Raw genomic sequence first — 22,585 nt, 5'->3', positions numbered from 1 at the left:
GTTTTGTTGTTTGGTTTTTTTTAATTAATTTATTTATTATATACGAGTACACTTTAGCTGTCTTCAGACACACCAGAAGAGGGCATTGGATCCAATTTACAGATGGTTGTGAGCCACCATGTGGTTGCTGGGATTTGAACTCAGGACCTCTGGAAGAGCAGTTGGTGCTCTTAACCACTGAGCCATCTCTCAGCTCCCCCCTTTTTTTTGATGCTGCAAACAACAGGATCTCCCAAACAATGTGAGAAGTATTGTCTAGCTTTGGCATAAAGATGGGGTTGTCGAAACAGGAAATAGAAACAGCCCAGCCCCATCCTGGGAAAGGGTCACTCCCAGGTAGGAGAGTTAGGTGGTGAAAGTTCTCCAAAGCTTGTTCTGCTCAGCAGAGGCTGACAGAACTCAACAGAGACCCACATCTAGCTCAGTACCCAACCCTGACGGAAAGCAGCTCTCCTGTCGGGAAATAAGGGATCTCCACTTGGGGCCGGCTGCCAGAGCCTGTCCAGCTGTAACCAAACCTCCACTAGCTGCTTTAGGGAAAAGGCAGGGCAGGGGGCTCCTAATGGGACTTTAAGGAGACAGACAACAGCCCCACATGAGCTGTTGCCCCGGGCAACTGTAGGAAGGGCTCTAGCTCAGGCTGAGATTGGATTACCTGTCTGTTCATGTACACATTTATCCTCAGCCACTCATGGTGTTACAGCCCATGAATGCAAAGAAGAGTTTGTGTGGGAAACAGACAGAGAGATGACAGGAATTCATCCTCACTGGCTTCTGCCTCTTCAGTGACTGTCCCTTTCAAAGCACTACCAGAGCTAATCTGCTCAGGTCCCAAACAAAGAGTCTGATTCTTCGAGAAACTGAGGCATACATAACCTTAGCTTCCAGGGGAAAAATTTAAGGCACTTTTGTCAGCATCTTCCCCAACGCATGCCCTCCTTAGGGAAGGGGAACCTGGCACAACCCCATATAAAATGGTAATGCACCAAGCTCCCTTCACCTTAGGACGAAATTCTAGGTCTTTACAGGTCCGCAAGGCCCCCTGTTTCTATTTTCTCACGTTACCTTCTCCGATTGGCACAGCAAGGCATCTGCCACTGCTTGAAATGAACCAGCAGGCACGCTCTGCCCCACCTACGTGCTCACTCTAGAAACTTCTAGAAGTCCAGGCCTTGAAGGTTCCGTGGGGAGGAAGGAAAGGAGGAGGCTTCCAGGTGGCTGTGCAGGCAGGAGGCTCTGAGGCTGCAGAGATGGCTCAGTGGTTAAGAGCACTTTTCTCCCAGAGGTCCTGAGTTCAAGTCCCAGCAACCACATGGTGGTTCACAACCATCTATAATGGGATCTGACACCCTCTTCTGGTGTGTCTGAAGACAGCTGCACTGTACTTATAGATAATAAATAAATCTTTTAAAAATATTTTTAAAAAGATGCTTTATAAAAAGGAGGCTCATGATGAGCAGGGAGGTGGCATGTCTGTCTTGGGAGAGGGCTCGCTCTTGACCTCTTAGTCAGGGGTCTGGGTTAGTGGGGTGTCAATATGGATGGTCATCGAGACAGTGTCACAGAGGGGCAGAAAACATGTCCTGACCAAAGTGAGATGGGCTTGGGGGTCCAGAGGAGAATGTGGGTTCTCAGCAGTCTGCCCTGGAGAGTGGATTCAGGTGGCTGGGAACAGATCAGGCTGAGTACAGCATGCCCTGTGTCATGGCCAGAGGCTCTATGCAGCTCTGTCCAATGCTCCTCCTAGCAGTCCTGGATAGCAACACCCCCAAAAGGATTAGAAGTGAAGGCACCCTGCTGGACCCACAAGGATGGGGTTCAGGGACCAACACCCCTCTGCCCCCCATGTGCCTGAGCAAGCTGCAAACAAATGGCAACGTGGAGACAGACATCTCCCTCCAGTCATTCTACCAGGGCTTCTTGAGCTAACAGATGGCCAAGGGGTGGTATAACTGCGGGTAATCCTTCCTCCTGAGAACTGCTCTAGGGTAAGACATAAGACTGAGGGTCCTGAGCCTGCCATTCAGATGACTCTGTGGACACTCACATGGGTGTCACTACAATGCCATAATGTAACTTGAACAAGTGATCTAACTTGGCATCTGATTTTCATGGCACCCACGACCGCCACAACTCAGCAGGGACTCAGGACCTAGGGTGGATACCAGATTGCCAACTGACACCTCGGGGCTACCAGGAATCACCGCTGTGATGGGAGGGGCAGGCCCGGAGGGAGGCTGCGGTTGGGGAAGAGTACTTAGAGGAACTGGCACAGAGCAGGAGGCGGAGGCGGAGGGGGGTGGAAGGGGCGGAAATAGGATTGTCCAAGAGTCCTATCCAGGGGTGGGGCCAAGTACTTTCACAGTTCCTAGGATGCTGAGGCAGGAGAATGACATTGAGGCCAGCCTGGGCTACCTTGTGAGACTGTCTGAAATAAAAATAAAAAATAAAGATAAATCAACGCAGCATTTGCCTTGCAAGCCTGAATTCGATTCCCAGAATCCTGCTAAAAAACTTCTCTTGGGAGGGCTGGAGAGATGGCTCAGCAGTTAAGAGCACTGACTGCTCTTCCAGAGGTCCTGAGTTCAATTCCCAGCAATCACATGGTGGCTCACAATGGGATCCGAAACCCTGTTCTGGTGTGTTTGAAGACAGCGACTGTGTACTTACATACATTAAGATAAATAAAGTTAAAAAAAAAAAAAGCGGCACGTCTCTGTAATCTCAATGGCGGAGAAAGGAAGATGCTTGGGTTTGCTGGTCCCCGAGGTTCAGCAAAGACCCTATATTCATGCACGCGCGTGCGAAGCGGAGGGGGAGTGCGGGAGGGGGAGGAGCCTTCAGGAGACTCGCGCTGTTGTTTCGGGACTGCGCCTTCCCCGCCCTGGCGCGTTCCCGAGGCTGCAGCCTCGCCACCCTGGGTCTTAGCCGCAGCCTCTGAGCTTTGGCTTCCTCAGCGAGCTCGCCCCTGGCCCAGGTTTACAAAGAGGGTCAGGTTTGGGAATGTGGGCGACACCTCGTCTGACAACAGTATGAGGTACCACATCCCCCGAGTTCCCGGCCGAGCGGGAAGGACAGAGCCCACACCCGGTAACCTTCCCGCGGGTCCCAAGCGGCTTTGGAGCTAGAAGAGCTAAAGGCGAGAAGAGGACCAATCAGAAGGGGAGCTGGCGGGTGGGGGCGTGGCTCAGTGTAGAACTGCATCTGAGTGTGCGCAGACACCCCAATCCCACCTTATGCCCCCCCCCAAACACCATAGTGTTGGGAGGTTCTTGTAAGGCGGGAGTGGGCAGGGCCTGGCGTGCATCTTGGGCTCAGACCAGGGTCACCTAGATCATAGTTTGCCAGCCCTTGTTGCATCAGAGCATCGTGGGAGAGCTCTCCCTCTCATCTCTCAGAGCCCAGGAAGGGGATTGGTGATCCCTCCCTCCAACTGAAGCCACGCCTCCTAATGTGTCTATCATTTCCCGGCCCTTTAGCTGGGAGTTATTGGTGGACCCATTGGCGATGGCCAAATTTTCAGGAACAGATGCCTCCCAGAAGTTTTTAATATGGGAGCCCAGGCTAGCCTCTGAAGTGCTGGGATCCAAGCGGGAAGTACTATGACAGTCAGTGGTTCGCTCCGCAGTGATTATAGCCTTGGGAGGCCTTCCCACTCCTAACTCGTTCCATTAAAGGCTCCATAAAGTAATGGGGTGGGGTTATTGTGATCACTGGCTGTAGGTCATCACTGAAGGAAGTCAAGACAGAAATTCACACAGGGCAGGAGCCTGAAGGCAGGAGCTGATGCTGAGGCCACAGAGGGGTGCTTCTTACTGGCTTGTTCCCTATGGCTCGTTGGGACTGCTTTCTTATAGGCTGAAGCATCAAGTCTTGAGTTCTAGGCCAGCACCTGCCGTAAGAACCAGCCAATGGCAGATGAGAGTGATTACAGGTCAAAGCCCTTTCCATTCGACTCTGATGGCTTCACTTCAGCTCCTGGAACTTTCACCCACTCCATCCGTGTACATGGCAAAGGTGTGTGAGCACACACTTATGGGGGGAGGGGAGGGAGATGCTGTTGTTACCATTCTCAAAACCCAGATGCCAAAGGTGACTAGAGGTCTGAGTGTTACGAGGGCTCTTGGGGCAGAAAAAGGACATGTGGAAAATGGAAACGGCGTGGGTTCATAAATGGAGAGCAGGCTCTCTTACCTCGAGGCAACTGGGTGTGGGAGCCCATCCAAGTGTTTAATCTTTATTGTTCGAATTGATGAGAAAGATGATTACTTGATTGATTGGTAGTGTGCACATCCCACAGGTGAGAGAATACTTTTCAGGACTTCCTCATCAAATCCAGGCTTTGCCACACACATCTTTGCCTGCTGAGCCCTCTCGTCGGCCCCGAAGCTGGTGTTCAGATGTGCGTGATTGCCATTGGAACCTAGCGTCATTTGGGGCAGAGCTGCAGTTCAAGTAAGAAGTGGGGGCAGTCTCAGGCTGGGTTAGACCTGGATTTGATCCCCAGCCACAGGGAAATGTCCAAACTGGGGTGTCATGATCCAAAGCTGCAGGGGCCTGTACCTAAGATGAAGGCACATGGCTTTCCGGTTGTCCCGAGCCCAGTGGTCCCACATTCTTGGATGTGCTTCTTGGGCAGGGGACCAGGTGGCTCAGGTATCCTGAGGATCATGCTGCCGCCTTGTGTCCCTGAACGGGAGACTGAAACAGAGCCCAGGTCAGGGAGTCGTTAAGTCTCTCAAAGTTGTCATATGGGAGAGGAGTATGTGGCTCTTGCTTAGCACTGGGGCAGCCTGGCTTCATCACCAGCACACACAGGCTGAATAAATAAATGGCCTGTCATATGAATGTATGGACCAGAGTGGCTTTCTGACCTCCAAAGCAACTCCTAGCCCTGTTCCTTGGTGCCTTTGTTTGTAAAATGAGGCTCAATATTAAATGTCATCTCACTCACAGCCTGGGAGGAGTTCTCCAAAGAGCCATATATGCAGTAGGTACTCAGTAAAAGCTATTCCCTCCTTCCCACCCTCCCTCCTGCAAGAATGACAGGTGCAGAAAGCAAGGAGCGTCTCCTGTCGCTTTAAAATATGCAAATAGCCTGCGGGTGAGTGTCCAGGCTCAGCCAACCAGTGCAGGGTTTATGAAGCACCGCGGGGCGGAACTCCTCCTGGCCACACCCGTGGGCGGGGCCAGCGGCGCGCTCCGCAGCTCAAGGGGAGGGCGGGGCGCGCGTCTGGAGCGCGCAGGTGGCGGCCGCGAGAGGCGGTGAGTGTCCCTGGCGCGGAGTGCGGGTGCGGGGCGATGGTGCGGGGTGCGGGGCGGGGGTGCGGGGCGGGGGTGCGGGGCGGGGGCATAGCTCTATCCTGACCCGGCCCGAGCGTAGGTGCCGCCTTCAGAAGGCGGGGCGCTGCTCCATTGCATCCCTCAATCCCGGGCTGGGAGGGTGAGACCCCCCCAGGACTCCCAAATCTCTCTTCCTGGTCTCCAGCCTGCAGATCCCTAGTTCTAAGCTGGGGTCCGCCTCCCTCGCTGCCCCCCATCCACACCAGGGAACCGGGGTCCCCTTCCTCCAATTGCACCCACCCTGGGGTTGGTAGGCAGGTGGGGGCTCTGCCGGGCGAGTGTGGTAGGGCTACAGGGTATCTGGAGTATGGAGCGCGGGATCCCCTCCCTGGTGAGCGGGGCCTGGAGAGGCCTGGAGCCCGCACCAGGGACTCCCGCACCCTGTTGGGGGGCGGCTGGCATCTGCTTCAAGGAACAGAATTAGACTAGGTGAATGAGGGTCAGGGTGCAGAGAAGGTCGGGGTGCCGCCCCTCCACTTGCCCTCAGCATCGCGGGACCTTTCATGGTGACCTTGGGCAGGTGACAGCACCTCCTTGACCCTTAGTCTCCTCTTCCGAATGTAGAGGTTGAGGAAGCCAAACTGTCTCAGATTCCCAATACCTGTGCCCCATTTTTCCAGGTGGGGACCACAATCTTCGGTCAAATGTTAGGGTAGACTCCGTTTTCCTAGTTGAGCCTGGTGTGGTCATTCCAGTCCTCCGGTGGCTGAGGCTGGAAGGTCTGCAGCTTGAGGCCAGCCTGGGCTACATAGACAGACTCTGCCTCATAAAAAAAAAAAAAAGCATAAACCAAAACAAACCATGATTTTGATTGATGGGTACAGTCTAGTCTGGGGCAGAGCAGAGGGATCTAAGGCCAGGAGAGGACAATTTTCATCTGACCATAAGACGGACCTGCCTCCAATCAAGACCCACACTTTGTCACCCTAGTCCCACCCGTGTGACTGCCCAGGTCACACCCTGACCCACATACCATCACCTACAACAGGGTTCCTGGGCTGGTTTCTGGGCGGGGTCCCAGGCTTAGTCCTTGCCTCTGGCAGGATAGTAGGGTAAGTTCCAGGCAGGAAGCCTGACACCCCCAAATTTGTGTGCTCAGACTGGACTGACTGAGCCTTCTGTGAAATGGGCCGAAACCCTGTGGGAAGATCAGAGGTGGTTGTGGAAGTGAGGACACGCTGTAAACACCCACTCCTGTGGTAGTAATTATGATATTGCATCCATTAAATGGGGTCACAGCCAAGGAGGCAGTGGGATGTCTTTAAAGGGTGTGACCAGAGTCACCAGCCCACGGACTGGGTACACAGTGGTGCTCAAAGTATGTTTGACAAATGAAATGACTCAGCCGAAGGCTTGCACAGAGGCCTCAGTTTCCCCATGGAATCCTGCTGGGGTTCGGGGGGCAGTGAAAATCACACAACAAGGGGTCAATGGTTGTGGGCACAGCCAGCCTGTATCCAACCCCCAGAGTGCAGCTCTGGTCTGGTCTTGCCTGATTCAGTTCCCTGGTGCTGTTCACACAGTCAAGCCTTAGGTTTTGGGGACTCATTGTCAAGGGATGGGGTGCTTGCTGTGTGCCTCTGGGTAAGTGTCTGTCCCTAGACCTTATTCTAGTATTGCAGAAGCCAGAAAGCCCTGGGTTACATTAGGTAAACTGTCTTAGGCCAAAATATTTCAGAGGCCTATAGTGGTGTTTTAATGTCCTTCCATATCACACAGGTTAAAACAAACCAAACCAAACCCCAAGAACGTGGTACTGAGAGATGCCTTGGAGTACTTAATATTTATGTACCAAACAAAGCCAAGCATGGTGGTGCACACCTGTCACCCCAGCGCCCAGAGGAGGAGGCAGGAGAATCAAACATTTGAGGTCATCCTCTGCTACATAGAGAATTTCTAGGCCAGCCTGGGCTACATGAGGCCATGTCTAAAAACATACTTTAATCTGTTGATCCTAAAGAAGTTGTAAAGAATATTTGAGTTTCCCCTTCTGAGGCTTCACCTGTCTCCAAGCCTCAGTTTCCCCTCATGGGCATACAGACCCAGCTCGGGCCAAGGTAGAGGATCTGTGGGTGTCTAAGTGTCTCTCTGGTAAGAGTCACGTCGCCCCCGGCCTGCTCCCTCACCTCCCCCATCTGTGTGTTGTGCTGTGACTGTGGGGAGGTCCCAGGGGTGCTGGGCGGGGAGGTGACGGTTGGGTGGCAGGCAGGGCGGGCCGGGCTTCCTGTCCTCCCCCAGACAGAGGCCTCCAGTTAATGCTGGCGGAAGTGTTAGGGGTTACCTCCGGGTGCCTACCCCAGCCCTCAAGGCCACAACTCCTCAGTGCCCATCGGTGAGTTTGCCCCAATCTTTGTCTCCCGGAATGGAAAGGGATCCCAGAGCTGTGGTTCCCGGTCTGGGGCCAACGGTCTCAGTCCCTGTCACTTCCTGGCCAGGTGGCAGCATCTGGGCCTATCCTTGGTGCCACCTCTGGCCACTCTCTAGTCGACCCTGACCTGGGTACAGGTTGTGGCCTGTCAGGGCCTGCTGGGTGGAGTTCCGGGCAGCCAGGCGGGCAATTGTGGCTCCAATAACTGTGTCTGGCTGGGTGGGGTAGGGGACAACTTGAAGTGTGCCCCCTCAGAGGGCTTCTATGTAGGGGATGGTGGCAGGGTGCTGTCTAACAGGAGCTTTGGGGACATTGATGGCTTCTGGAAAACCATTGTCCAAGAGCCTCTTGAACCTGGCAGAGTTATCAGGCCTGACAAAGATGACTGCCGTCTTCCCAGAGGGATCCCCAAGCGTGTGTGTGCAAGAGTGCTTGGCACATGGGAGACACGGATTTTACTTCAGAGAAAGATGAAGTTGCCACACTGGTGTAGGGTCCTGGTCCTTAGGCACACATTAGGAGGTTCAGATGGACTGCCTGGTCCCCAGTAGACACCAGGATATGGGGGGAAGGTGATGTAGTGCTCCAGCCTGTCACCCCAGTACCTCAGAGACTGAGGCAGGATGATGACCCTGAATTAGCAGTCAGCCTAGGATACAGAGTACGGCTCTGCTTAAAAAAAAATCAAAGACAAACCTCACATCACAATATGGCCATTTGTGGCTTTCCTCCCTGGAGTGCCAGTTTGTCTTACCACAAGAGAGGCATTGCCCAACCTGAGGCTGGAGGGCATCCATCTGAAAATGAAATTATCACATGCCCAGTGGACTCCTAATCTGGAGGACCCTAGCTGCCAAATCCCTCCTGTTGGCCTCAAGTTCCCAGCACCCTCCCTGTATCTGGGACACATTGCCTCTCCAGGCTGGACTGGGGGACCTGTGCCCAGTTCCCACCTGCTCCCCATCAGTTGTAGTCAGGTACAGTGACTTGCAGCTGAGTCCCCAGAGGCCGAGGCAGGAGGACCCAGAGTTCCAGACCAGGTTTGGCTACAGAACAACAACAACAAAAAAGGAATAGTTAATTTCAATGTTAGGTAAACTGAGGCTAAGGGCTAAGTGAGTCCCTCCCCAGTGGGGCCCCGGTAGTCCAGTCCTGTGGCCAGCTGACCTGTCTCATCTGTTGTTGGGCCTCCTGGGCTCCAGCTGTCGCCACACAGCCCAGTAACTCATCAAGTATGGATGAGGACAGAGGCTCCTGTGACAGTGGGCCTCCCTGTGCCCAGAATTCTGCACATCCCTCTGGTGTTGCTTGGCCCCACCCCTATACAAAGTGACCTGGAGTCTCTGGCTAAATCTTTTCTGGTTGTTCTATCTCCTGCAGATGGAGAAACTGAGGCACAGAGCTGCGTGACTTGGAGCCAGGAGAAGAGTGGCTTCTGAGTGGTGGTTGGTACTCATGGGGCCCCGATGGGACCAGGGACAGAAGGACCCTGCCCTCCCAGGTTCATCATGCTTAGCCTGTTCCCACAGAAATCACCCAGCTGTTTTAGACACAAAATCCACTATCCCTTCCTGACATTTGACCTTGGCAAGTAGCTTCTCCTCTTGGGACGTGACTCAGTTTCCCTACGTCTGAAATGCCTCAGAACCATTGTCTAGAGTTCAGGTCATCCCATACCACTCTGGCCCCACAAACCCATATCCACGCTTAAAAACCCCACCTGCTCCCTCCCTCTCAGCTCCTGTCCCTCTGTCCTGCCCCAGCCCCATGAGACTGGTACACATGTGTCCCTGTTGCCTAGAACTACAGGACAAAGGTTGGGGCCTGCTCCTGGCCTTGGGCCCTCACTTCCCCAGTCCTCCTATATCAGGGAAGGGGGGGTCCCCTGTTCAAGCCCTTGCTTATGGCCCAGGCCCTCCACCCTACCTCTCTTTCCAGACAGACTCAGGACAGAGGCTACCAGGATGTCCTATTTTGGGGAACATTTTTGGGTAAGACCCGCTGTTTCTTCCACTTTCTTTTTATTTTGTTCTTTGCTGTTATTTCTGTGGAGGCTCACAAAGGGATGGAGGGACTTTTATGGTCAAGGGGAGACTAGGCAGACGGAAGGCAGAGGTTAAATCATGGGTTGCCTTGACGCAGAGCAAGGAACAGATTAAGGCACTGAGAACTTGGCCCAGAGCAGCGTATGTGTTCTGAAAATCACACAGTATAGCAGTACAGAGCTGGGTGTCGGGGTACACACCTGGACCACAGACTGAGGGAGGCCGAGGCAGGAGAATGGCAGCTCCAAGCCAGCCTGGGCTATAGAGGAACATGTTCCCGCAGATAACATGTCAGAATAGCATGGCCTCGCACCTGGGGCCAGACCAAATTTCCCAGATCAGAGCCAGTCCAACCAGGGAAATTCTGTGTATTTCCATCTTGGGACTTTGGGGTTTTTTTAAAGGGTTGAATTGACTCCCTCCTGACCTCTGCACCTGACCCTTGGCCATCTAGGCCTGCTGCAAACCAGATCTGGGAACAAGAGACTCTCAGACAGCTGCATCTGAGCCTGAGAGACACACTTCCATTCTTAGGGACCTAGAGAGCCAACCTGATCCTGAGGCTCAGGCCATCTCAGGGATCCCACAGCCCGGTTTGCTGCGGCCCTGAAGGCTACTTTTCAGGATGTTCAAATGCCATTCCAACTTCAGGAAATATCCTGAATCCATCTGAGAGGTGTGACGCTGGGTGGCAGTCAAGGGCTGAGGTCTTCTCCCTGTTGGTCCAGGGAACTGGAGATCCACCAAGGGTGTTCGAGCAGCCTGGGAATGGGAGCCTAGAGTCAGGGAGATACCAGGCTGAAAGGCCCCTTCCTCCTTGGTAGGCCCACAGCTAGCAAAGTGGTAGCTGGTTGCTGAGCAACCCGTTGCCCCTAGCAACAATCCCCACTCCCTCCCCAGCTGGGGCTCTTCTTAACTTGCTGCTGCTTCTTAAAGGGCCCACCATCCTTTGCACCTGCAGGGCTCAGACTTCTCCCTAAGACCGATTCTCCTATGGCCTCTGAATGGTTGGGTAACCCCCCGAGGTGTTGTCCTCTGAGTTGCATGGAACCTCTGTCCTGCAGTAGCAGCCCAAAAAGACACCCACATTTAGGAGCAGTGGTAATATAGCACCTCCGTGGATTGTATTTTATATTCCACGAGGTGTGAAAACGGGGGAAGGAGAAGTCAATGAGCGAAGAGAAAATAGAAGCCACCCCAACTTCCCTCCCATGCATACCCCAAGATAGCATGGCTGAGAAGGGCTCAGACCTTTGGTTCAGGATCCCACTGGCTCGGAGGTTCTCCTCAGGAAGGGGCTGGCCAACCAGCCTCCACATGCCCAGGTAGGACAGGAAATGGGAGTTGCCTCTTGTGGGACATGGGTCTGTGGCTGATGTACTGGGATCCTTTTCTGGTTTTGCTCTGCTGGGGATAGAACTCAGGGCCTTACATGTAATAGGCAGGGGCTCCACCCCTGAGCCACGCCCTAGCCCCTCAGTGGGGGATCCTAGGAAGGGGCTCCACCTCTGAGCCATGCCCCTAGCTCCTCACCAAAAGCCCAGTGCTTACTGGTGTTAGGGGTGCCCCAGTTCCTTTGAGGTAAGTCCGGGTCAAAAGCCTAGAGAGCTCTGGGGAGCCATGGCAGATGTGTAAGCAGTAGAGGGATATCAAACCCAAACCGTGTTAGAATGCTTTTTGGCTGTCACCCAGGAGTTCTGATCAGAGACACAGGCCCTGGAAGTCCCTCCTCAGACCCTTGCTGCCTACCCACTCTGTGGAGGCAGACAGGGCTGAGGGCTTGCCAGGGCCGGGAAACGGGCCAGTGGAGCTCTATGTTAGCTCCAGATAATGCCCTGGGCGGCAGTGCCTGGTGCAGCCTCACCCGAGGATCCCCAGCTGAGCAGGTGGGCTCAGTGGGAGCTGTGTGTGGAGCCCTCATTATTTCCCAGAGGCCTTCATGTCTAGCAGAGTGCCAGACGCATCTCACTCATAACGCCATTGTGTGGCAGCTGCTACCATCAACCCTATTTTTCCACAAGACACAACTAAGGCTCAGAGAGGTGCAGCCACTGCCCCAAGTGGCCCAGCACACTAAAGTTGGAAGAAAGAAAATATGGGGTGGAGGAATAATGACCCCGTGAGGAGGCTGGAGCTCTGTGTAGCCATGGAGCTATAGAAAGATCTGTAGGGAAGCTGGGGGTGGGGGGCCAGAAATACTCTAAGGACTTTAGGAGTGTCGGCAGCTGTTAGACAGTGGGGGCCACTGATAACAAAGTGAGGAATGGCGGTCTGCGGCTGGGGCATTTGGGCATGAGTCTGATGTGGATGAGAAGTGCTTGTCATTGCAAACATCGGGATTTCATTTCAAGACCCCAGCAGCCATGTAAAAAACTGGCGTGCGGGACAGAACCCAGCGATAACCCTAGCGTTGGTGAGTTGGAGGGAGAAGAATCTCTGGGGCTTTAGTTACGGGTTTCAGGTTCAATAAGAGACTCGGACTCAGGAAATGAGGTGGAAGACCACAGAGGAAGACACATTAAGTAGACCTCTGGCCACAGAGACCAGGAAGTGGAGGTCTCAGGGATGCTTCCTTCCCTCAAACCCGTGGGAACATGCAGCCCGCTGATTGGGTTAGGGCTCTTCCCACCTCGGCAGCCATTTGGCTTCGTGGTCTCCAAGGCTTGTCCGTGTTGCTAGGCAACCTAGATGTCCTTCTCTGACTTCTACATCTCCTCTCTCATCCCTTACAGGGCGACAAAAACCATGGCTTTGAGGTCCTCTACCATTGTGTGAAGCAGGGACCCGTGGCCACCAAGGAGCTGGCTGACTTCATTAGGGAAAGGTGAGGCCGAGGCTGAGGCCACGCCCACTCAGAGACAGTGTGCTGGGACGAACCCATAAGGGACACGCCCACAGCTCACCCTCAAAGCAACTTCCCTGGGACTCAAGGACGGGTCAAGGGAGCAGAACTACTGGGGTTCCGCGAGTGAAATGACGTAGTCATCCCAATTCCTCCAATCCTGTAGGCTCACTTCTGCCTTGAGACGCCTTTGTTTATCTTTATTTTACTTTCTATTTTGAACTTACCTGTGTGGAGGGGTTGTGCTCATGTCATGACAGACATGTGAAGGGCAGAGGACAGCTCAGAACCTGGTTCTCTGCTTCCATTGTGTGTGTGTGTGTGTGTGTGTGTGTGTGTGTGTGTGTGTGTGTACTGGGGATTGAACTCGTGTCACTGGGCTTGGCTGCAAGCACCTTTATCCACTGAGCCATCGCCCTGGCCTGCATGCCCCTTTAAAATCGTGACCCAGTGGTCTGACACCTCTATTGAGATTAAGATCACTGCTCACAGGGGGATCAGAAGTGAAAACATGCATGTTGCTAGCATGATGACATGGTCCCAGAACCCAGATAGTTGAAGCTGGAGAATTACCAAGAGTTTAAGGTCCTTCTAGGCCACACATGGCCAGCTCCATTGTCAAAACAAAATAAACAACAAACAAACAAAAACAACGAAATAAAATAAAAATATTACTTAAGGAAATACAAAATTGCCCACGGGAAACAATTATCCAGTCAACTTGGAAAAGTCTTTTTTGAGAGCATGCTGTAGAGATAGGAAAACTGAAGCAGGGAAAGGCCTTTCTTGGGGACTGTAATCTGTTATCTTGGTCCCTTCTCTGATCCAGGGCCAGCATCGAGGAGACATACTCGAAGGCCATGGCCAAACTGTCCAAGCTAGCCAGCAACGGGACCCCCATGGGGTGAGTACAGCTGGATGGGGGAGGGGCGCTCAACTGACCTTGGCCTGGGACTTGGTGGACACAACTGCCAAGTTCCGTATCAGCAATGACGGCTGTGCTATGTGTGAGGGGTCCCTGGGGTATCAGATGATCTAGACTCTGCCTGTCCCCAGGACCTTCGCCCCGCTCTGGGAGGTCTTCCGTGTGTCCTCGGACAAACTGGCACTGTGCCACCTGGAGCTGACTAGGAAGCTCCACGATCTCCTCAAGGATGTGCTGCGCTATGGCGAGGAACAGCTCAAGACCCACAAGAAGGTAATGGGCTGCCCCAGCAGGTATGCAGGGGCATGGGGCTCTGAGGACCCCAGATGAGCCTGCGTACACATCTGCAACTCTCAGATGCATGAGAGCCACAGCCCAGCCTCTCACTGGGGGATCCTAGGCAGCACTTCACTCCCAAGCCACACCCCTTCCTTGCTCCCCCCTACCCACAGTGCAAGGAGGAAGTTCAGGGCACTGTGGATGCGGTACAGATGTTGGCAGGTGTTGGGCAGCTCCTGCCAAAGTCTCGCGAGAATTACCTGAGCCGCTGCATGGACCTGGAGAGGTTGCGTAGAGAGAACACCAGCCAGAAGGAGATGGACAAGGTTTGTTGGCCTCGTGATCAGAGAGGGACAGCATGCTGCAAGGTGCTAGGCATACACTGTGTGGGCACCTCCTCTGGCTTTGCGAAGATGACTTGGCAGGGTGGTAAAGCCACCTCACTGTCCTGGTCTGTGATTCTTAGGCAGAAACCAAAAGCAAGAAGGCAGCCGACAGCCTGCGGCGCTCTGTGGATAAGTACAACTCAGCCCGAGCAGACTTTGAGATCAAGATGCTTGATTCAGCCCTGGTGAGAAGCCCGCCCTGTAGATCCTGTGGTCCTTGCTGGGGCGCTTTGCCCTTGGAGGAACCCGTCTCTCAGCTGTAGGAACTTTAGGGTCATAGTCTGGGAAGCTAAGCTATAGGTAGGCTACGGTAGCACACACCAGCAGCTGGGACTCAAGGGGAGAGGATCAGGAGTTCAAGGAGATATATATGTATGTGTATGTGTATATATTCAAATGTATATATTCAAATATGTATATATATTTGCTAAAGTGAAAGCATTCTTGTCAGCGAGTGTCATGGCATCAGACTGTATCCAGGTGTTCCAATGGTGTCATTAGTTAAGATGTTGTCTCTGCGACTGGTTGCTTCTTTCTAGGAACTTCTAGGCTGACAGAGGATGTGCTGTGGTGTTTGTGTGTGTGAAGCGTAGACTATCTCTTATCCAGCAGGGTGATTTTTCTTTTCGTCACTATGTAAACCAGGCTGGCCCTTGAACTCACAAAGATTTTGACTTGCATCAAAAATCCTAAGGCAGGATCTCATTGCTGCTACTCTAAGCCAGTCAGAGCAGACAGGAGTTGGGCGCATCAGATTGGTCAGCCTGGGTCACATGCCCTTCTCACCACAGCGGTTTCAGGCCATGGAGGAGGCGCACCTGCAGCACATGAAGACCTTGCTGGGCTCCTATGCTCACTCTGTGGAGGACACCCACGTGCAGATCGGGCAGGTAAGAATGGGCCTGCGCAGGCAGCCACAGATGTAAGCTGGGCAAGCGAGAGGCTCCACCCTCGTGCCACACCCACCGAGGCCCCTCCCCTCACGCCTTCCCCCTATCCAGGTGCATGAGGAATTTAAGCAGAATGTGGAAAATGTGACGGTGGACATGCTCCTCAGGAAATTTGCAGAGAGCAAGGGCACCGGGCGCGAGAAGCCTGGTGAGTGACTGCAAGACCTCTCTGACCATCAGTTGCTTCTCTAGAAAGATAGGATAGTGGCATTTCCAGGTCCCCCAGAAGGCGCCTGGTGGCTGCTCTCTCATATTTGCATCTTAGACCTGATTTCTAAGGGTTATGAAAGGTCTGCTTGGAGGTTCGGCTATTTCTCCGTCACCTAAGGAAGCCATTAAAGGTACTGAGCACTAAGCGTCTTTGTTGAGAGCCAGAGTTTTATAGTCAGGCTGGGTTTGTGTCCTTTCCCATCTCTTGCTATGTGACCTTAGTTGCACATCCTGACTTATCTGAGCCTGCTTCCTCTGTGCTAAAGTGGAGATCACAACCTCCTGCTTGTACACTGTCCCCTGTCCAAGTGACCAGGAAAGCCAAGCTCTTCTTACTGTCTTTATGTTGTCATCCCCGGGTCTGCCATACCTAGGTCCCTTCTCACCTATCCATTGTGGCTTCCATTGTTGAGCCTGGGTGCTGCTATCCCTGGAAGGCCTGGCTATACCCCTCAGACATCTCCATCACCCACCCCTCTTCCCACAGGGCCTCTGGACTTTGATGCATACAGCTCAGCTGCCCTGCAGGAAGGCAAGTACGTCTGGGCCTGGATGCCCAGGTTAGACCCATGGTGTGGGAGGGGGAACTGGATAGAGAGAGGGAGAACCTTCCGGAGCTCAGCTACCCACTTCTGTCAACAGCAATGAAACGTCTCCGTGGAGCCAAGGCTTTCCGCCTTCCGGGACTGAGCCGTCGGGAGCCACGTGCATCTGTGTGAGGAAGTGCTCCACTCTGGCCCAGGCTACCCCAAAATCCTGACCTTGCTAGTACAGAAGTCCCCTATGTGATTCTGACCCGGTATCATCCCCACCTGGGCTATTCCAGAAAAACCTGTCCCAGGCTAGCCCAGTAGTGCTTTAACCCAGGTTGGGTCAGAAGCCACTCGACCCATTGTAGCCTAGGCTGGCCATAATCCCTTCCTTTGTCAAGTCTAGCTAGCTCCTCACCTGTTCTACTATTTGAGGTTGTCTCTGCAGCTCCCTATAGATGCCTGCTACAGTCTCAAAGAAGCCCAAGGGTCCCTGCTTATAGACTAGCCTAGGACAATATGGAGTATCCTCTAGGGGCCATGGTCACTCACCCCTTTTCTTTGTTTGTCCCCAGTGACTTCCCAGAGTCTGGCTCAGGGGTGAGTACTGGTAGGGTGGAGCAGCAGGTTGATGGAGTTTGTTCTTCAAGGCCTGGAAAGAGGGGCCAAGAGGGAGGGGGTGTCTCAGAATCAAATCTCTCCCCTGTGGTCCCCATGCGGAGGACTGGGAACTTGGCCGTGCCTCACCTTTCTCCCTTGGATGTGCCTACTCTTGGAATATAATCTGGGCCCTGAGTGGGCAAGATGAAGCCTGACTCCCTCCCCAGGTGCCTCCAGAGGTTGATGAGGAAGGCTTCACTGTGCGCCCCGATACATCTCAGAACAATATCCTTTGACTCTGTACCTGGGGGGGATGGGCATGGGCCCTGTCCTGCGTGCTTCACAATGGTAAAGATGTGAAGAGGGGAGAGATGGAGGCAGAGGCCTGTCCCCATATGTCCCTATATGTCCCCATATGTCCCTATATGTCCCTATATGTCCTATGTCCAGCATAGGAGACAGAAGCAGGCACATCTCCAAATAGGTTCCAGGCCAACCAGGGTTATGTAGAGGGATCCTGTTTCAAAATAAAGATAGGCAGACAGACAAGACAGATGGACTTTTATTGCGGTGGGGGTGGGGTGGGGGTGGGGGTGTATCCAGGGCAGCATCCTGGAGGAAGGGCACCAGTGTTAGGGTTTAGTGGTTGAATAGAAGCTCCCCAGATAGCTTCCTGGATATATTATACAAGATCTCTGGGTGGGAAGAGTGTGGTCAGACTCAAGGTTAGCTCCTTGACCGCGGCCCACGTGAGGCCGAGCCCCCACGCTTCTCCTCTAGTGACTCTGATTTTGATGATGAGGAGCCTAGAAAGTTCTATGTTCGCATCAAGCCTGCCCCCGCCCGCACCATGGCCTGCAGCTCTGAAGCTGCAGCCGCCCAGCTCAGGGCCACAGCTGGCAGCCTCATCCTCCCGCCAGGCCCAGGGGTGAGGTGGGGTGGGCCCAGGAGTGAGGTGGGCACAGGGGACCAGCCGAGTGCAGCTGAGCCTGATGTTACTTGATTCTTTGTTTTGTCCACAGGGCACCATGAAACGTCTCTCATCGCGTGAGTAGCTGGCCTGTCAGGCTGAGGCAGTGCCATGGAGGGGAGCTGAATAACTGCTTGAAGGCTGTGAATTAGAGTTGGTTGGAGATGGCTGCTGAGCCACTCGGACCCTCGGGTGCCTTTTCTACAAAGCAGGATCATTAAGCGATAGGAGCTGGAAGGGCAGCAGGGGCAGGCCTAGAGCCAAGCGGGACTTCTGTGCTAGCAGGGGCAGGATTTTGGGCTAGCCTGGGTCAGGTGGGGCACTTCTTCACACAGATGCACTGAGCTACCGCCAGCTCAGTACCTCTGCCCGCTCTGCTGGTCACCTCGGGCCTCTGGTTGACAAGTGCCAGCTATGGTCTAATGGGACAGAAACTCAAGGCTTTGTCTGTCCTAGGGGACACTTCTGGGAAGCCACAGAGACCTCGGTCGGCCCCACGCAGCAGGTGGGTCTTGCAGGGACATGATTGAGCAGGCAGATGGGCCCCAAGTTCCTGTCTCCAGCTCCCTCACCCTGGCCTAAGGTCCCACTATTGGACACTTATTAAGTGCCTGCTGTGTACTTGTGCTGCCCTGGATCTGGGAGGCCTGTAGATAGGGTCAAAATTCCTCATAGCAGGGTCTTGGTGCAGTGATGCCCAGACGCAGTGGGTGGGGTGGGGCTGCGCTGCGTGGGCGGGGCCCTGAGGGAGGCAGTAACCACGGAGCCCTGAAAAGCAGAGGATTTGCGGGTGCAACCGTGCTGGGGTTAGGAACAGTCTGTGGAAAGGTGCCAGGCTCAGACTTGCTCCTGTTGCTGTTCCCAGCTGCACAGAGAAGCCGCTGGCCTCGGAGGAGCCACTGTCCAAGAGCCTCTTTGGGCCGCCGCTGGAGTCTGCCTTCGACCACGAGGACTTCACAGGTAGAGGGGATGTGCACAGCAGGAGGGGCGGGAGGCCATATTGGGTGGGGATTTGGTTGGAATGGGGGGTCATGGAGGCTTGGCTAGGAGGCAGGGACAGAATGGAGGATCTGCGGACATGGGCAGTCACAGCTAGGCCTGGACTACGGCGACCCACCCCTGTGCCCTCATCCCTAGGCTCCAGCAGCCTGGGCTTCACATCCAGCCCATCTCCTTTCTCATCCTCATCTCCGGAGAATGTGGAAGACTCGGGCCTGGACTCTCCATCTCTTGCTGCACCCGGTCCATCGCCTGAGTCCTGGGTCCCCCGACCAGGCACCCCGCAGAGCCCACCCACCTGCAGGGCACAGCACCAGGAGGCCAGGGACCCAGTGCCCCGTGTGCCCTCGCCAGGTCCCTGGGGGCCTGAGGCAGGTGCAGGTGCAGGTAAGCTGGAACCCAGCAGGTGTCCCCGGGCAGGTGTCCCCAGGCAAGCTGGGTGCAGATGGTGGCCTTCTTATGTGGGATCACCTGATAACTGAGCAAAGGCCTTGGGGCAGGAGAGCAGGTATTCAGTTGGTCCCCATGAGGTTGGGGGTGAGCTTAAACATGGACCTAAAACACCTGTGTTGGAGGAAGTGTGGGCGGACCCTGTGGCCATCAATGGAGATGTCATAGAAGTGGAAATCCAACCCAGGCAGCGAGCTGGCACTCATGGGAAAGAATCTGGTTCTTGGCAGAGCTAAGGGGGTGGGATATTAGAGTTACTGACAGAGACACAGCTGATGGTGGGGACTCTCACTCTGAAGATGTAGGTCACTGAATCACCATATCTATGGCTTATCCACCTCCTAGCCCATCAGTCCTTCCTGGGACAGGCCTAGTTACAGCACCCCCCCCTTACCCAGCTGCCCATCTGGGGCCTACGGCATTACCCAGAAACCCTTGAAACATTGTCTCTTCTTGAGGGTTAATACTCCTAAACTCCTGGCAAGTCTCTGCCCAGCCATATCCTTATTCTAGACTCACTGACGCTGGCTGACCCCACCAGGGAGGGCCTGGCTGCCACGCTGAGGAGACCACGGTCCAGGAAAGTGTCCTGCCCGCTCACCAGGAGCAGTGGTGACCTGGTGGGTGATGGACTGATGACTGCAGGTTGGGAAGAGGCCAGAAGCTGCCCCTGCAGGCAGCTTTGGTTAGCTCACACCCCCGGTTCTCTCTTGTCCTCCAGTGCCGGTCGCTCAGCCCATCCCCACTGGGATCCTCTGCCCCCACCATCCCCCCTGACCGGCCCAGCTTCTCCGCCCAGATGGGACACGGTTTGTGGGGACCCTTGGAGCCTCGGACCCCTTCTCTGACTGGGATGGTGGCTAAGCGGGTGAGGCGTGCCCTGCTTCTGACCATCTGACCTTTCCACAGGTGTCTCCCGTGGCCCCAGCCCAGTGGTCCTGGGATCCCAGGACACCTTGCCTGTGGCCACAGCCTTCACTGAGTATGTCTATGCCTTTTTCCGTGGCCACAACCCCAGGTAGGCAGTCACAGAGACAGTGATGCCAAGTGCAGGATCAACCAGAGGGCTTCAGAGCTATCTAGTCCTGAGGCCAGTCTAAAGAGGCCATGGGGACTTGTGGTGGAGACAGGCCAAGAGTGAATTGGGAACTTTGAAGCTGGCTTGCCCTCCCTGGGGTTAACACCCTTAGGGATGCTCAAAACACCAAGTGTGTTCTGGTTTGAGATTCCTGGTGGCCCAGGAGAAAAAGGGATCTAAGGAAGATACTTTCATGAATACTGAAATGTGGGCTGGGTTGGAGAAATTCATCTTGCGAGGGGGGTGGGGGGGTGGGGTTGGGGATGGGGATGGGGGAGGAGAAGAAGAAGAAGTTGGGCAGAGGGTGCTGGGAACAATCAGAGCCCCTTGGGAGCTTTGGCTGCAAGTGTAACTAGGAGGGGAAGCCCTGATCCCATACCCAATCTGTTCCCTGTTTCCTAGTTGCCTGGCTCGAGTCACCGGGGAGTTGACCATGACCTTCCCTGCGGGCATTGTACGTGTGTTCAGTGGGACCCCACCACCACCTGTCCTCAGCTTCCGGCTGGTGCATACGTCCCCCATAGAACACTTACAGCCCAACGCTGACCTGATCTTCAGGTGCCTTGCATGGGAGAGGGTCCCAGATGTCAGTGGGCCCAGGGGCCCAAGGCCTTAAATGCCTATAGCGCCTCCTGCTAGTTGTGTGGCATGGGGTAGGTGGCTGTCCCTCTCAGGACCTACCACTCCCACTCACAGCAGGCCAGTCTGCAGTGGGAAGGTGTCTCCCGAGTGGTGAGGATGTTCTGTCTGTCTCTAAAGCGACCCCTCCCAGAGTGACCCGGAGACCAAAGATTTCTGGCTGAACATGGCGGCATTGACGGAGGCCCTGCAGCACCAGGCAGAGCAGAACCCCACCGCCTCCTACTACAACCTGGTGCTGTTGCGGTACCAGGTGCGGCTGAGCAGGGACAGGGCGAGGGCGGGCCACATAAATTATGCAAATACAGAAAGTGCCTTGCGCCCTCTGCTGGCCACGCATGGTACTGCGTATGGTCCTGCTTGGACCAGGCTGGGGTTGGGGGGACAGCGGCTGCATAGCCCGTGTAGCCAGATGTGGCAATGTCGCCCAGACACCTCTATCTTTTCATTCCTAAGTTCTCCCGCCCTGGACCCAAGTCAATGCCCCTGCAAATGAGCGCCCACTGGCAGTGCGGGCCCACACTCACGCGGGTTTCGGTGGAGTATAGCTACCGTGCGGGTGCCACTGCTGTGTCCACGCCACTCACTAACGTCCAGATCCTGCTGCCCGTGGGGGAGCCGGTCACCAGTGTGCGGCTGCAGCCTGCGGCCACCTGGTGAGTCACCCGGCCTCACTGGGAACATATAAGCCAGCAAACAAGAGCCCTGGGGCAGCTGAGCCATGCCACACCCCTGCACGGGTAGAGAAACTTGAGACTTGACTGGGCATGGGTTTGCAGAGACCACAGGTGACTGACCAGAGTCCTCTCTGTAGAGTCTGACCCAGATTCCCTTACCACCAGGAACACAGAGGAAAAGAGGTTCACATGGAAGCTTCCAGATGTGCGTGAGGCAGGGGGTGAGTCACAGCACTGATGAGGGCTGCTGCATGGGAGAAATTGCAGGTGGGCAGCTCGTTAAAACTAGACATACTCTAGCTTGTGGGAACTGAAGAATTCTGAAGGAGGATTCTCAGGGGACGGGACTGGCCTGTGCAAAGGACCTGTGGCAGGAGCGCATCCTGGACTCCTGGATCCCGGGTCTAGGGGACGGGTGTGGGAGGTCTGATTTAGTCGAGGCTGACCCCTGGCCCGGTAGGCTCGGGCCACCTGTCCGCCAGCTGGCAGCCGCAGTCGGGGCCCAGCACCCCTAGCCCCGTGACCGCGCAATTCACCAGTGAGGGCGCCACGCTATCCGGCCTGGACCTGGAGCTGCTGGGTGGCGGCTACCGCATGTCCCTGGTGAAGCGGAGATTCACAGGTAGCTGCTGCGCAGGGGCTGGAGGAGCAAAGTGGGGTGGAGAGTCAGGAGGTGGAGCTCACGGGAGACCCCCCACGTTCTGTTCCCGCAGGGATGTACCTCACCAGCTGCTGAGGTGCCCGGTGCACGGGGACCGCCTGCCCTCCCGCCGCCGCCGCCGGCTTCCAGCTGCCCCAGACTGGACTCCATGGACAGGAACGCCCCCACCCCCTACCCCGTTTCAGTCTGGCTCAGCCAACTCCTCCTGCCTCCGTCCGCAAACAGGGGCCCTGGCCCTTTAGTATTCTTTTTTGTTTTTTAAGTATTCTTTAAATAAACAGTTTTCTAGCAAAATAAAGAGGAATCAATCCTCTTTCTGGTTCAGACTGGGAAGGATGGGAGGAGGAGAAAGGGGGTGCTTATACCCACAATGCATTTCATCCCCAGGGCTGTGTGAGCTGCCTATTCCTGCTGACTTACAGCTGAGTTAGAGGGAGGGAGAAGTAGGTAAACCCCTAGAGTTCTCCACTCCCCTAACGCTGCAACCCTCTAATACAGCTAGTTCTTCATATTGTGGTGACCCCCAAACATAAAATTATTTCATTTCTACTTATAACTATAATTTCGCCATTGCTGTCAATCGTAATGTAAATATCTGATATGTAGGATATCATATATTTGAGCTCCCCAAAG

At 54.7% G+C, this 22,585-nt stretch overlaps 1 protein-coding gene and 1 long non-coding RNA gene across 18 annotated transcripts; one reads left to right on the top strand and one right to left on the bottom strand.

The window, feature by feature from the left end:
* Window positions 1–2,526: 2,526 nt before the first annotated feature.
* LOC108348388 (uncharacterized) lies at window positions 2,527–13,657 on the bottom strand. Of its 5 annotated transcripts, XR_010058361.1 has the most exons (6): window positions 11,008–13,657; window positions 10,712–10,814; window positions 6,317–10,518; window positions 5,945–6,102; window positions 4,564–4,701; window positions 2,527–4,444 (listed from the first exon to the last, which is right to left on the bottom strand). It is a non-coding gene; the product is annotated as an uncharacterized LOC108348388 (long non-coding RNA). The 5 variants fall into 5 exon arrangements; XR_010058357.1 differs by having other exon boundaries at window positions 6,317–6,481; window positions 10,308–13,657; XR_010058360.1 differs by having other exon boundaries at window positions 10,712–13,657.
* Window positions 5,191–22,505, top strand: Fcho1 (FCH and mu domain containing endocytic adaptor 1). Of its 13 annotated transcripts, none has more exons than XM_017600027.3 (28): window positions 5,191–5,265; window positions 9,092–9,156; window positions 9,654–9,702; window positions 12,489–12,580; window positions 13,428–13,502; window positions 13,655–13,796; window positions 13,976–14,128; window positions 14,269–14,373; window positions 14,980–15,078; window positions 15,190–15,286; window positions 15,836–15,880; window positions 15,991–16,063; window positions 16,454–16,478; window positions 16,706–16,763; window positions 17,228–17,406; window positions 17,501–17,525; window positions 17,905–17,953; window positions 18,314–18,408; window positions 18,586–18,834; window positions 19,411–19,517; window positions 19,619–19,706; window positions 19,807–19,915; window positions 20,378–20,533; window positions 20,735–20,867; window positions 21,071–21,270; window positions 21,457–21,512; window positions 21,752–21,913; window positions 22,005–22,250. In XM_017600027.3, the coding sequence occupies exons 3-28, from the start codon at window positions 9,676–9,678 to the stop codon at window positions 22,025–22,027; spliced, it is 2,622 nt and encodes an 873-aa protein (XP_017455516.1). In that variant the 5' UTR covers window positions 5,191–5,265; window positions 9,092–9,156; window positions 9,654–9,675; the 3' UTR covers window positions 22,028–22,250. The 13 variants fall into 13 exon arrangements, 12 of the variants coding, with proteins under 12 accessions (XP_017455516.1, XP_008769305.1, NP_001382641.1 ...); XM_008771083.4 differs by having other exon boundaries at window positions 9,650–9,702; NM_001395712.1 differs by having other exon boundaries at window positions 5,231–5,265; window positions 9,650–9,702; window positions 15,836–15,884; window positions 15,971–16,063; window positions 22,005–22,505.
* Window positions 22,506–22,585: the final 80 nt, after the last annotated feature.

This window comes from Rattus norvegicus, chromosome 16 (assembly GCF_036323735.1).
Source record: "Rattus norvegicus strain BN/NHsdMcwi chromosome 16, GRCr8, whole genome shotgun sequence".
NCBI classification, from domain to species: domain Eukaryota; kingdom Metazoa; phylum Chordata; class Mammalia; order Rodentia; family Muridae; genus Rattus; species Rattus norvegicus.
This window is presented reverse-complemented; position numbering and strand designations above follow the sequence as displayed.